This window comes from Cetorhinus maximus, chromosome 4 (assembly GCF_964194155.1).
Source record: "Cetorhinus maximus chromosome 4, sCetMax3.hap1.1, whole genome shotgun sequence".
Lineage (NCBI taxonomy): Eukaryota > Metazoa > Chordata > Chondrichthyes > Lamniformes > Cetorhinidae > Cetorhinus > Cetorhinus maximus.
Genome location: NC_135882.1, coordinates 140,239,694 through 140,254,376, shown reverse-complemented (window position 1 = coordinate 140,254,376; position 14,683 = coordinate 140,239,694). Strand labels below are relative to the sequence as shown.

The 14,683-nt window shown below is 43.0% G+C and overlaps 1 protein-coding gene across 3 annotated transcripts in view; it reads right to left on the bottom strand.

Annotated features, from left to right (window-relative positions):
• Positions 1–14,683, bottom strand: part of rhpn1 (rhophilin, Rho GTPase binding protein 1) — a 124,917-nt gene that overhangs the window by 10,637 nt on the left and 99,597 nt on the right. For all 3 annotated transcript variants that reach the window (XM_078540930.1, XM_078540929.1, XM_078540931.1), the window contains 2 exons: positions 3,192–3,338; positions 310–468 (listed from right to left, as the gene is read on the bottom strand). In XM_078540930.1, the coding sequence (XP_078397056.1) occupies positions 310–468; positions 3,192–3,338 (306 nt within the window). The remainder of the gene's footprint in view (positions 1–309; positions 469–3,191; positions 3,339–14,683) is intronic.

Here is a 14,683-nt window from a genome sequence, read left to right as displayed (position 1 = left end):
GAGCCCTGTTGCTGGGCAGTTAATTGGCCGTTGGCCATAGAATTGGGTCTGGGCTCCCAGAAACGGTCGAGGAGAGGTTACCCCAGGCTTTCCAGCCTGTTGTTTGGGCACTGCCATCAGCTTCAAAACTTCAGCCCCCAATGTGCATCAGGCTGATCTTGCTGCAGATTTCTAAATAAATATCTATAAATTACTTATTCAATAAGTTATCTTTTATGCATGGCGACATCCTAATTACAATACTGACATCCACAACAACCAGCTCGAGTAAAATTAATCAACAATGATATCTGAATGATAAATACTCACATTGTTCTGTTGCTCAGAGGTAATTAGAGTTATCACCCCAATACTGACACCGTCTGTGCTGATATTTTTCAGTAACTGAACTACATCAGTGTGCTTGGACCATTTGCAATCCTGTTCATTCACTGACACAAGATAGTCTCCTTCTCGGAGACCAGCTTCCTAGGAAAGTTAATAAAACATGTGTCAGTTGCAATTCATCTCATTATTACAGAACAACACAAGTATCACAGTTAGGAACCTATACAGTACTGCTCCAAGTAATGCAAAACATGTCACATCAGAAGTGCCAATTCAAGAGTTCACACCTGTGACTCCCCACAAGGGATTTCACCTTTTTCATGGGAAATTGTAGTAAAAACAGGCAATTTCCCAGAGAGGGAAGCAGTTTTGTTTCTCATTCCACTGAATTGGATTGGCAGCAGTCTGGGAGCAGATTACTATCCAATTTTCCACCATCTTAACAGAAGATGACGAAGTAAAATTAGGAGAAGAAATGGAGAAAATAAACCAAGCAGAGCATTTATGGTATCAAACAACACAACAGCAGTGTAGCAAGGCCCATAATAGAATTCTTTCTATTCAAATACTTTTTAAAAAAACGTAGAAACAATAATAAAGGACCTAATTCTACAGTACCAGGACACCATCAAGGTTTAAAATTTAGGATTTCCCTACCCCAAATGTGTTCAATCCAACTCTTGGTGTGAAATTTAACCAAAGGGGTCATCAAGACATCAAGTATGTCAACATAAGAATAGATCAGGAGGAGCGTGTAGGAGGTTGGGATCACTGTGAAGTAGACCGGGAGTGTGAAGCAGGTCAGGATCACTGGAGCAGACCAGCATCACTGTGAAGCATATTAGCATGGAGACAGGATTGGTTAGCTAACAGGAAAGAGTGTGAGCCTAAATGGTTCATTTTCAGGCTGGCAAAGTGCCACAGGGATCAGTGCTGGGGTCTCAACTATTTACAATTTATATCAATCACTTAGATGAAGGGACTGAATGTGTGATTGCTAAATTTGCTGATGACACAAATAGGTGGGAAAGTAAGTTGTGAAGAGGACATTGGAGCCTGTAAAGGGATATAGATAGGTTAAGTGAGTGGGCAAAGATTTGATAGATGGAGTCTCATGTGGGAAAATGTGAACTTGTCCACTTTGGCAGGAAAATTAGAAAAGCAGTATATTAATTAAATGGAGAAAGAGTGCAGTACAGAGGGTTCTGGGTGTCTGGGTACATGAATCACAAAAAGTTAGTGCGTAGGTACAGCAAGTGATGAGAAAGGCAAACTGAATGTTGTTGTTTATTGCAAGCAGAATGGAATATATAAGTAAGGATGTTTTGCTACAGTTTTACAGGACATTGGTACCGTTTTGGTCTCCTTATTTAAGGAAGGACATAAATGCGTTCAAAGCATTTCAGAGAAAGTTCACTCGACTGATACCCGGGATGGAGGGGTTGGGGGGAGTTATCTTATGATGAATGGTCGAACAGTTTGGGCTTGTATCCATTGGGGTTCAGAAGAATGAGGGGTGGTCTTATATAAAGATACAAAATCCTGAGGGGGCTTGACAAGGTGGATGCTGAAATGATATTTATCCTTGTGGGAGAGGCTAGAACTAGGGGACACAGTTTAAAAATAAGGGGTCTCTCATTTAAGACTGAGATGAGGAGAAATTCAGAGCTTGAGCAACAGCTGGCATCACTGCAGCACTTCTGCAAGGTTAACAGTTTTGTGGATAGCACATATACAGATGTGGTCGCCCTGCAGCTTGAGAGTTTGCAGGGAGAGATGGAATGGGTGACCATTGGCAGTGGACAAGTGGAAGTTGAAATTTAATGCATAGAAGTGTGAAGTGATTCATTTTGGTAGGAAAAACGCAGAGAGACGATATAAAATAAAGGGTATAATTCTAAAGAGGAACAGAGATTGTATATGTGCATAAATCATTGAAGGTGGCAGGACAAGTCGAGATAGCAGTTAATAAAGCATATGACATCCTGAGCTTTATCAATAGGGGCATACAGTACAAAAGCAAGGAAGTTATGTTAAACTTGTATGAAACACTGGTTCGGTCTCAACTGGAGTATTATGTTCAGTTCTAGGCAACACGTTTCAGGAAAGATGTGAAGGCTGTGGAGGAATGCAGAAATTATTCACAAGAATGACACCAAGGATGTGGAACTTCAGTTATGTGGAAAGATTGGAGAAGTTAGCACTTTTCTTTTGGAGAAGAGGAGTTTGAGAAGAGATTTGATAGAGGTATTTAAAATCATGAGGAGTCTGCACAGAGTAGATAGGAAGAAACTGTTCCCATTGGTGGAAGGATCAAGAACCAGAGGGCACAGATTTAAGGTAATTGATAAAAGAAACAATGTGACACGAGGAGAAACATTTTCATGCAGCAAGTTAGGATCCGGAATGCACTGTGAGTGTGTTGTGGAGGTAGGGGCAATTGAAGCTTTCAAAAGGGAATCGGATCATTATCTGAAAGGGAAAAATTTGCAGGGCTATGGGAAAAAGGCAGGGGAGTAGAACTAGGTGAGTTGCTCCTTCAGAGGGCCAGTACAGAGATGATAGGCCAAATAGCCGCCTTCTGTGCTACAACCATTCTGTGATTCCATAGATTAGATGTGTGGATGAAGGGATAAGAAATAAGAGATATTGGAATAGGAAGGATAGATATGATTAGTACTATTTGCTGACATGGCAGATAAACAGTGATACAGGATAGTTGAGTTGAATGGCTTATGTGTCATAACTGCTGTGTATTTCTAGCAGCTTGGTTCATTTTTTGAAGTGATTCTCTTTTTAAAGTTGTAAATATAGAGATGCAAAAATAATTACATCACACGTAAAATAGAGCAAAATATGCCTACATCTGCAGAGCCATCAGGTACAACTCCTGCGATAAGGACGGGTGAATCTCCACGCAGAGTGAATCCAAATCCTTTTTCACTTTTCTTAAGGTGAACTTCTCTAGCTGGGGTCCACCGGTTCTTGGCAGAGAAAACTGACAAAGGCCCCTTTAAAAAGGAAGAAGGGAAAAAGAAGAAAAAAGGGAAGACATATTGTTTATAAATGTACTTATGAACTTAGATTACTACTTCTGTAGATAATGAAGCTGCTCTCATCTGTCTTCCTTCCACCTGTTCAACTCGACAAATGTTGCAATAACCAATGCACCTAATGATACTAATAACAAAGTGGTACCCCTCCTTTATTCACCTCAATAGAGGGGATTCACTGCTTCATAACAGAGACGGGCAGATAGCCCAGAATTCATTTTACACACGTGGTATAGGAATATCCTAGACATGGGAATGGAGGCAAGTATTATGCAAATAAAGAAATAATTTTTCAAAAGAAAACAAATGAAATGCAATCTGCAGAAGCAGTACAATGGGACAATGTCTTACATTAGACTTTGCCCTGCCCAAGTTTATAATCATAGGATGGAATTTAATGTTTGCAACGGGTGTCTCGCCCGCCAGCTGGAGAACTGGCGAGAGTCCCAGATTGCTTCCACTGAGGAAGGCCTAACATGTAAAGTGACCACTGCACTTAAGTGGCCAGCATCGGGCCTTCCCTGGGGCTAAGGATCTCAGGGACAAAAGCCCGCCTCTGAGAGCTATCACCCAGAGACTGGCAGCTCTCCATTGCCATCAGTGCCATTGGGACCTGTGGAAGCTGCTGGCAATGCACCCGCAAGAGGCCCAGGATCAATAGGCAAATGAGGGCAGGATGGGGATCGTAGGGATAGGAAGGGAGGTCTGAGGCAAGGGCAGCGACTGGCTTTCAGCATCCCCCCCTGCCTTCCCAATGCCGGGTCCCTCGATCAAGCACTGAGTGCCTTTGAACAAGTGGTTCCACCCGTCCCATAGACTCATGGGGGAGGTCGTGGTGTAATGGTATTGTCGCTGGACTAGTAATTCAGAGACCCAAGGTAATGCTCAGGGGACCAGGGTTCAAATGGTGAAATTTGAATTCAATAAAAATCTGGAATTAAAAGTCTAAACTATGAAACCATTGTCGATTGTTGTAAAAACCCATCTGGTTCACTAATGCCCTTTAGGGAAGGAAATCTGCCATCCTTACCTGGTCTGGCCTACATGTGACTCCAGATCCACAGCAATGTGGTTGAATCTTAAAATGCCCTTTGAAATGGCCTGGCAAGCCATTCAGCTGTATCAAACCGCTAAAAAGTCTCAAAAATGAATGAAACTAGATGGCATCGACCCAGGCACCAGAAACGACAATGGCAAACTCAGCCCTGTCAACCTGGCAAAGTTCTCCTAACATCTGGGAGCTTGTGCCAAAATTGGGCAAGCTGTCTCACAGACTAGTCAAGCAACAGCCTGACATAGTCATATTCTTGGACTCAAACCTTACAGATCATGCCCCAGACGTCACCATCACCATCCCTGGGTATGTCCTGCCCCACCGGCAGGACAGACCCAGCAGAGATGGCAGCACAGTGGTATACGGTCAGGAGGGAGTTGCTGTGGGAGTCCTCAATATCAATTCCGGACCCCATTAAGTGTCCTGGCACCAGGTAAAACATGGGCAAGGAAACTTCCCGGTGATTACCACGCACCGCCTGCCCACAGCTGATAAATCAGTACTCCTCCATTTTGAATGCCACTTGGAGGAAGCACTGAGGGTGGCAAGAGTACAGAATGTAATCTGGGAGGGTGACTTCAATGTCCATCACCAAGAGTGGCTCGGTAGCACAACTACTGACTAAGCTGGCTAAGTCCTAAAGGACATAGCTGCTAGACTGGGTCTGCGGCAGGTGGTGAGGGAACCAACATGAGGAAAGAACACACTTGACCTGATCCTGAACCAACCTGCTTGCCACAGATGCATCTGTCCATGACAGAATCAGTAGGAGCGACCACTGCACAGTTCTTGTGGAGACGAAGACCTGCCTTCAGATTTGGAATACCCTCCATCATGTTGTGTGGCACTACCACCGTGCTAATTGGGATAGATTCGAACAGATCCAGCAACTCAAGACTGGGCAACCATGAGGCGCTGTGGGCATCAGCAGCAGCAGAATTGTACTCAACCACAATCTGTAACCTCAACGCCCAGCATATCCCTTACTCTACCATTAACACCAAGCCAGGGGATCAACCCTGGTTCAATGAAGACTGCAGGAGGGCATGCCAAACAGCAGCAGGCATACCTAAAAATGAGGTGTCAATCTGCTGAAGCTACAACACAGGACTACTTGCATGCCAAACAGCATAAGCAGCAAGTAATAGACAGCCAAGCGATTCCACAACCAATGGATTAGATCTTAGCTCTGCAGTCCTGCCGCATCCAGCTGTGAATGGTGGCAGACAATTAAACAACTCACTGGAGGAAGTTCCATAAATATCCCCATCCTCAATGATGGGAAGCCGAGCACGTCAATGTAAAAGATAAAGCTGAAGGATTTGCTACAATCTTCAGTCAGAAATGCCAAGTGGATGATCCATCTCGATCTCCTCCAAAGGTCTCCAACATCACAGATGCCAGTCCTCAGCCAATTTGATTCACTCCACGTAATATCAAGAAATGGCTGAAGAACCTGGATACTGCAAAAGGCTATGGGCACTGGCAATATTTCGGCAATTGTACTGAAGGCTTGTGCTCCAGAACTTGCCGCGCCCTTAGCCAAGCTGCTCCAGTACAACGACAACACTGGCATCTATCCAGCTATGTGGAAAATTGCCCAGCTATGTCCTATACGCAAAAAGGACAATCCAACACGGCTAATTACAGCCCTATCAGTCTACTCTTGATCATCAGTAAAGTGATGGAAGGGGACATCAACAGTGCTATCAAACTGACTTGCTTAGCAATAACCTGCTCACAGACACTCAGTTTGTGTTCTGCCAGGGCCACTCAGCTCCTGACCTCATTCCAGTCTTGGTTCAAATATGGACAAAAGAGCTGAGCTCCAGAGGTGAGGTGAGAGTGACATTTGAACGAGTATTGCATCAATGAGCCCTAGCAAACTTGGAGTCAATGGGAATCAGGAGGAAAACTCTCCGCTGCTTGGAGTCATACTTAGCACAAAGGAAGATGATTGTGGTTGTTGGGTCAGTCATCTCAGCTCCAGGACATCACTGCAGGGGTTCCTCAGGGTAGTGTCCTAGGCCCAACCATCTTCAGCTGCTTCATCAATGACCTTCCTTATGTCATAAGGTCAGAAGTGGGAATGTTCGCTGATGATTGCACAATGTTTAGCACCATTCGCCACTCCTCAGATACTGAAGCAGTTCATGTCCAAATGCAGCAAGAAATGGACAACGTCCAGGCTTGGGCTGTCAAGTGGCAAGTTACATTCACACCACACAAGCAATGGCCATCTCAAACAAGACAGAATCTAACCATTGTCCCTTGACATTCAATGGCATTACCATCGCTGAATCCTCCACTATCAACATCCTGGGGGTTACCATTGACCAGAAACTGAACTGGGTTAGCCACATAAATACTGTGGCTACAAGAGCCAGTCAGAGGCTAGGAATCGTGTGACAAGTAATTCACCTCCTGACTTCCCAAAGCATGTCCACAATCTACAAAGCACAAGTCAGGAGTGTGATGGAATACTCTCCCGTCGCCTGGATGAGTGCAGCTCCCACAACAAGCAAGAAGCTTGACACCATCCAGGTCAAAGCAGCCCACTTGATTGGCACCACATTCACATTCACTCCCTCCACCACCGATGCACAGTGGCAGCAGTGTGTACCATCTACAAGATGCACTGCAGGGACTCACCAAGGCTCCTTTGACAGTACCTTCCAAACCCACAACCATTACCATCCAGAAGGATAAGGGCAGCAGATTCATAGGAACACCACCACCTGGGAGCTCCCCTCCAAGTCACTCACCATCCTGACTTGAAAATATATTGCTGTTCCTTCACTGTTGCTGGGTCAAAATCCTGGAACGCCCTGCCTAACAGCACTGTGGGTGTACCTACACCACATGGACTGCAGCGGTTCAAGGCAGCAGCTCACCACCACATTCTCAAGGCAATTAGGGATGGACAATAAATGCTGGCCTAGGCAGCAAAGCCCACACCCCTTGAATGAATACAAAAAAAAAAGAATTTCTAACTCAGAGAAGGCTGAGGGGTGACCTGATCGAGGTGCACAAGATTATGAGGGGCATGGACAGGGTGGATAGGGAGCAGCTGTTCCCCTTAGTTGAAGGGTCAGTCACGAGGGGACATAAGTTCAAGATGAGGGACAGGAGGTTTAGGGGGGATGTGAGGAAAAACTTTTACCCAGAGGGTGGTGACGGTCTGGAATACGCTGCCTGGGAGGGTGGTGGAGGCGGGTTGCCTCACATCCTTTAAAAAAGTACCTGAATGAGCACTTGGCATGTCATAACATGGAAGGCTATGGGCCAAGTGCTGGTAAATGGGATTAGGTAGGTAGGTCAGGTGTTTCTCATATGTCGGTGCATTCTCAATGGGCCGAAGGGCCTCTTTTGCACTGTGATTCACAGGAGGAAGCCATTCGGGAGAGAGATCATGTGACAGGAATGGAGTTAGACATGGCCGAAGGCAGCTCCCACCATTTCTGTAATTTATCGCTATAAAAATCCTGATATTGGGTTAAGAGGTTCAGCTTTTTGACTTTCAGTGTTTTGGGGCTTATTCTGCCACTCAGCATGCATTTGAAATGACTACAGCCAGAGGCAAACACAATCAGAATGAAACCGGGCCTGGCGCTTTATCGACTGCAGTGTCCGATACTACAGCTGGTAACAACATTGCAATTTCCTGCGCTGAATTTAATTCCGTCAGCACACATGCTGACTAACAGAGCATATTCTGCTGAATTTGCCAGACTCCGTTTGGAACGGAGTTCCTCCGTTGCTACTCTACGAGCTTCTGTCGCCTCCTTCAATCAAAGGCTGTGGGATGTTGAATAATCAGCTATTGACTCTAGCGACGGAATTGCAGCTCTGGAGACCTGCTGCACCCAGCTGGAAGCCTCAAATGCTAAATTGCTGACGAAGATGGATCACCTGGAGGATCGCAGCAGAAGACAAAATTTAAGGATTCCCTCAGTGCCCGAAGGTGTGGAACATGGCAATCCTATAACTTTTACTAAGGCACTTTATTTGGAGGTTTATGGCAAGTAGAGTTTCGATTCACAGCGGTAGTGGATTGAGCCCATTGCTCTTTGGCGTCGCAGCCACAGTATGGCGAGCACCCAAGGCCAATAATACTAAGACTGCATCACTATAGAGTGAAGGAGAAAATTGTGTGTTTGTCTAGAGAAAAGGGTCAACTATACTTTTGTGGAAGCAAGATATTCACCTACCCTGACCTCAGCATGGATGTAGCCCAGTGTCATGGAGAATACAAATCTGTTAAAGCCCAATTTTGTGAAGCCAGACTTAAATATAGCTTTCTCCATGTTCACCTGCACGTAACTTTCAACAGAGTGAATAAGAGTTTCAGCACGCTGCAAGAAGCTTCAGCCTTTTTCAAGGACACAATTGTACCTTCTCTTAAGTCATATTGTGACTTCACCCAGGACAAAAATGGTACTCAATGCTTAATTAGGTAACTATGTGTGATGGTTCTGTTACATGATAAGTTTTGTTGGTTATACCAATCTTTTTGTATCTTATGTCCAAACTGCATTAATCATGGGAAGTTTTACATAAACCCTATGGGTGTTTATTTTTTTACCTTTTACCACACGTGCAATTGAATTCTTTGAGTGTTGAATCTGACTTTATACTCTTCCTGTCTTGTTGAGTACTGTATTACAAAACTGTTGCTTTTGGACCAGATTCGGCACCTTGTTTAGCATATGCTGAGCTTTACAATACTTCTGTTCGGCATATTTGATTGTATATTGCTTTAATGTGGGCTCTCTTTCCAAGACACACTGATAAGATAGGTATGAATGGTACACTAGCTGTGAGGAGTAGCACTCGCCTCATTTGGGGAAGTGAAGTAAGCTTTCCTTCTTCCCCTTCTATTTTTTCTCCCTTCTCTTTTGTCTTTTTCGTGTTCTTTTCCAAATATACATATTACTTTACTTTTGATCAGTTTTTATCATTCTTCAGGTAGATGAGCTCTGGTTCAAAAATATTTAATCCTTTATTTGTAATGGTTAACCAATGAGGATCACATGCTTTGATACGGTTTTATTATCATAATGTCCACTAATATTAAGGCCTCACAGGGTGGTTGTCCAATCCATTTTATCATCTGGAATGTGAAAGGTCTAAATCACCCAGTTAAAATAAATAAAGTTCTCTCTCATTTACAGTATTTGAAAATGGGTATTGCCTTCCTGCAGGAAACTCACTTATGTACATCTGACCATTTGAGTGCGGAAGGGTTGGGCTGGGCCGATTTTTCATTTAATTTTCACAGTAAAGCGAGAGGTGCAGCAATTCTAATCCATAAAGGCACTCCCTTTGTTCACTCTCAGGATATTGCTGACCCCAATGGCCTCGATGTTATAGTACAAGGCAAACTTTTTAAACAGTTCATTGATCCTAGCTAATGTATATGCACCCAACTGGGATGATCACTGTTTCATTTTTATTTATTTATTTCATTTCAAACTTATTTTCCAGACCTGGTTTAGACTCATCTCACTTAATTCTTGGAGGAGACTTTAACTGTGTTCTTAACCCAAATTTAGATTGCTCATCTACAAAATCTGTTCCAATATCAAAATCAGCCTCAGCCATCAGGTCGTTTCTGGATACTCTCGGATTGGTAGACTCATGGCGTTTTCTATACTCATCAGCATTCTGTTCACCACACCTACTTGCGTATTAACTATTTTTTCCTTGACAAGAGGCTGCTTCCATTTATTCAATCTTGCGCATACAATAGTTTTGTGATCTCATTTTATGCCCCCTTAGTTTTAGCAATACGATTCCATGTTTCTCGTCTTGATTCTCTTCTTCTGGCAGGCCCGGATTTTACTAAATTCATTTCCTAGCAAATTGATACTGTAATAGAACTTAATACTTCTACACATATTTCCTTTGTTAATGTTTGAGAGAGTATGAAGGCTTATCTATGTGGACAAATAATTTCACATACTGCTCAACTTAACAAACGTAATACCTCAAAAATTGTCCCAATTAATTGACCAAATTCTCTTAGTGGGCCAGCAGTATGCTACTGCACCTACCCTAGTCTTATACAAACAGCGTCTGGCTCTACAGACTGAATTTGATCTTCTTTCTACTAAGCAAACAGAAAGGCTTAGAATGTACCACGTGATCTAAGTCTATGAGCATGTGAAAAAACCGGTAGAACTCCTGGCTCACCAGTTTCACTTGTCTGCTTCCTCTCAATTTATTATTGAAATCACTACTCCAACAGGGTCAACCACCACCGATCATCAGGAGATCAATGATCAATTCAAACTTTTTAATTCCATGCTTTATACCTCAGACTCCTTTTCAGATCCTGGTTTATTTCACAATTTTTTGATATTATTGACATCCCATCTCTAACGTCTGACTCTATGAATGCATTAGAAGTACCCCTTTCCCAAGATGAAATACTAAAGGCAATTAAATCCATGTAAAGTAATAAGGCACCAGCAGGGCCTGATGGATTTCCAATAGAATTTTATAAAAAAATTCTCATCACACTTTCTCCATTTTTATTGCCTCTGTTTTTGGAATGCTTTTTCTCTAATACGCTCCCTCCTACGCTGCGCAAGGCATCTTTGTCTATTCTTTTAAAGAGGGATAAGGATCCTCTGCATTGCAGTTCATACCAGCCTATTTCCCTTTTAAATGCGGATCTCAAGATACTAGCTAAAGCCTTAGCTAAAGTCTAGAACCTGTCCTTCCATCTATTAGCTCTCCTGACCAGGCAGGTTTTATAAAGGGCAGGCAATCCTTCTCTAATTTAAGGCGCCTTTTCAATATTACTTATATGCATTCAGCTATTCCTCTCCCTGAGGCTCTTATAACTAGGGATGCAGAAAAGGCTTTTGTTAAAGAGGAATGGGACTACCTTTTCAACACAAAAAATTTGGATTTGGACCCATTTTTATAAAATGAATAAAAACTATTGCAGTCCTCACCAGTTATTCAGTATGAATAAATAATATCCACTCTAAACTCTTTGACCTCCATCGAGGTACCAGACAGGGCTGACCCCCTTCCAGCCTACTTTTCGCTATTGCTATTGAGCCCCTGGCAATTTCATTGAGGACCTGTGGAGATATACAGGGTGTTATACGGGGTGGAGTTGAGCAGAAACTCTCCCTGTATGCTGATGACCTGCTTCTTTACATCTCTGATCCAGCCTCATCTCTCTGACATATTTTCTCTATTCTTGATTGATTTGGTCATATTTCAGGTTTTAAAATTAATTTGCAAAAGAGTGAAATTTTTCCTATTTAACTCTATTGCAAAGGGTTACCTTCTTTCTTCCCTTCCCTTCAAAGTCTCATTAAACAGTTTTAAATATTTAGGAATTTTAATTACTTGATCCCTTGGAGACCTTTTTAAGCTCAACTTTGACCCTTTGTTGGAACGTACGAAGCAAGACTTAGCACGTTGGTCTAGCTTACCCCTTTTAGTTAGCTGCATAAATTCTGTAAAGATGAATATTTTGCCAAAATTTCTATACTTATTTCAGTGTATTCCATTGTTTATCCCCAAGTGTTTTTTGTTCCAATAGACCAATTAATTTCTTCCTTTATTTGGAATAAGAAAACACCCAGAATTCAGAAGTTTTAGGTGGTTTGGCACTGACAAATTTTCAGTTTTATTATTGCTCTGCTAATATCTGTAATATTTCTTTTTGGCTTCATTCAGACTCGGCTAGTTTAGTGAAGGTGCAATTAGAGACAGCCTCTTGTCAATCCTCATCTCTGCCTGCTCTGTTATGCTCCTCCATTCCTTCCTCAACCAGTCACTTTTCTTCAAACCCTATTGTTAGACAATCACTTAAGATTTGGACCCAGTTCAGAACACACTTTGGGCTACAATTGCTCTTTTTATGCAGTCCTATTGATGCAAATCATTTATTTCCGCCTTCATGGGCAGAATTTTGCCCTTGGCGTGTGGGCTCGGCAGGGAGCCGACCGCCGCCCATGAACGGGCCCTGAAGGCAATTTCATTGTGGTGGGCCAGTTAAAGTGAAACGCCAGCAGCAGCCTGTGTGGGCAGGGGGAGGAATGCGAGACGGGCAAGTGTCTGTAGATTTCTGAAGTTTGCAGGACAGGTTGATAAGGTGGTTAAGATGGCATGTGGAATTCTTCCACTCATTACCCGAGGCATAAGAACAGGGAGGTTATGTTGGAACTATATAAAGCATTAGTTAGGCCACAGCTTGAGTACTGAGTGAAGTTCTGGTCACCTCATTACAGAAAGGATGTAATTGCATTAGGGAGGGTACAGAGGAAATTTATGAGGATGGTGCCAGGTCTGGAAAATTGCAGCTCTGAGGAAAGATTGGGTAGGCTGGGATTGTTCTCCTTGGAACAGAGGGGGTTGAGGGGAGATTTGATTGATATGTACAAAATTGTGAGGGGCCTGGATAGAGTGGATGGGAAAGACCTGTTTACTTTAGCAGAGAGGTCAGTGACTAGGGGGCATAGATTTAAAGTGATTGGTAGAAAGATTAGAGGGGAGATGAGGAAAAGCTTTTTCAACCAGAGGGTTGTGGGGGTCTGGAACTCACTACCTGAAAGGGTAGCAGGGGCAAAAACCTTCAACGCATTTAAAAGCGTTGAGGATATGCACCTCAAGTGCCATAACTTGCAGGGCTATGGACCAAATGCTGGAAAGTGGGATTAGGCTGTATGGCTTATTTTTTGGCCAGTGCAGACACGATGGACCAGGTGGCCTCCTTCTGTGTCATAAACTTTCTATGATTCTATTAGCTGATGGCACAAGGACCAGGGCATTTAGATTTAAGATTTTGGGCAAGAGATACAGTGAGAATATGAGGAAGAGCCTTTTTACATTGCAAGTGGTACTGATCTGGAACTAAATTGGATGGGCACTTGAAGGAAATATAAACTGCGCTGGAGTGCTACTTTGGGCTGCATCAGAGTGCTTAAGTTGGAATGTGGTGAGTGATAGAGTTTGGTGGAGGTGATTCTTTTTTTCCCTACCTTTCCTCAGAAAGAAGAATGGCGGCCTTGGTAAGTAGGACCTGGTATTTATACTGAACTTAATATTCTTTAAACTAGAGGAAGTAAAAGTGAAGAGAGTAATTTAAGAGTAAGTCATGGCAGGGCAGCTCAGCCACGTGGAATGCTCCTCCTGTACTATGTGGGAAGTCTGGGACTTGGTGGTTATTAATAGCCTTGGGCCTTCAGTTTGTTTCTCAATGCCAGAAAATCAAAGGGATTAACCTAGTGATATAATAAATAAAAGGATGCAAGGAAAATAATTTCTATTCAACACGGCTGACATGTACTATGCATATGCATCACATCAGCTACCTCAGTCATATTCATCTTAATTCTATGCTTCTTTGAATGTCTTCCTCTCTCAAAACCCCAGCTGACTGGACCAATCACAGTGGAGTGGAACTCATTAGGTTAACAGGTTGGAATACATGAAGGCTAATGGATTGGACAGATTTTTCCTAAATCATGAAATGGAATATGTCTGACTACCTTAACAACGTCATAATCTACCAGAAAAATGTTACCCAATTGTCTGATGATTTGGGGATTTGCCTTACAACTGATGGTTATAAAAACACGTACTGACTGCAATGATCAAATCCTCCACTGGACACAATAGTGTGTTGTGGGTGCTGGGAATGACAAATGTTGATATGAGAGTAGCAGGGCTGGATTGAACAGTCAATGCCATTAGATAAGCAAAGATAAAATATTCTGGCAGTTTCCATGTTAACTTTAGGAGATCAGGAACTATTTACAAAAATATTTCCATAGGAGATTGAAATGGGTGGGACAGAGCCCATGACAGGATTCGGAAATGGGCTTGATCATGTACATTAATTTTTATGCATATATATCAAATTGATTATCTATTTTCCTCTTCCTCATTGGTTACATTTAAGTTCCTGAAATATTCTCTGTTCAAATTAGCTCTTGGTTCTTTTATTTCTTTATTAGTCACCTATCACATCAGGCTGTAACTTCCAAGCTCCCCAGCGTCGTATTCGGGAGGCTACCCCAAAGATGTGCTGGGGAATCCCCTTTGAAAGTTCCCAGATAAGCTTTGCATGGTAATTGCCCAGAATTGCAAACTTCCCCCACCCTCAAGAGACTAAACTTTGCCGTGGTGGAGAGGCTTGCACGTCCCAATGAACCCGAGAGCGATGCCGTCCAGAGCCCACGCTCCTGGTAGGGTCTCCCATGGTGGTAAGGTCGAGGGG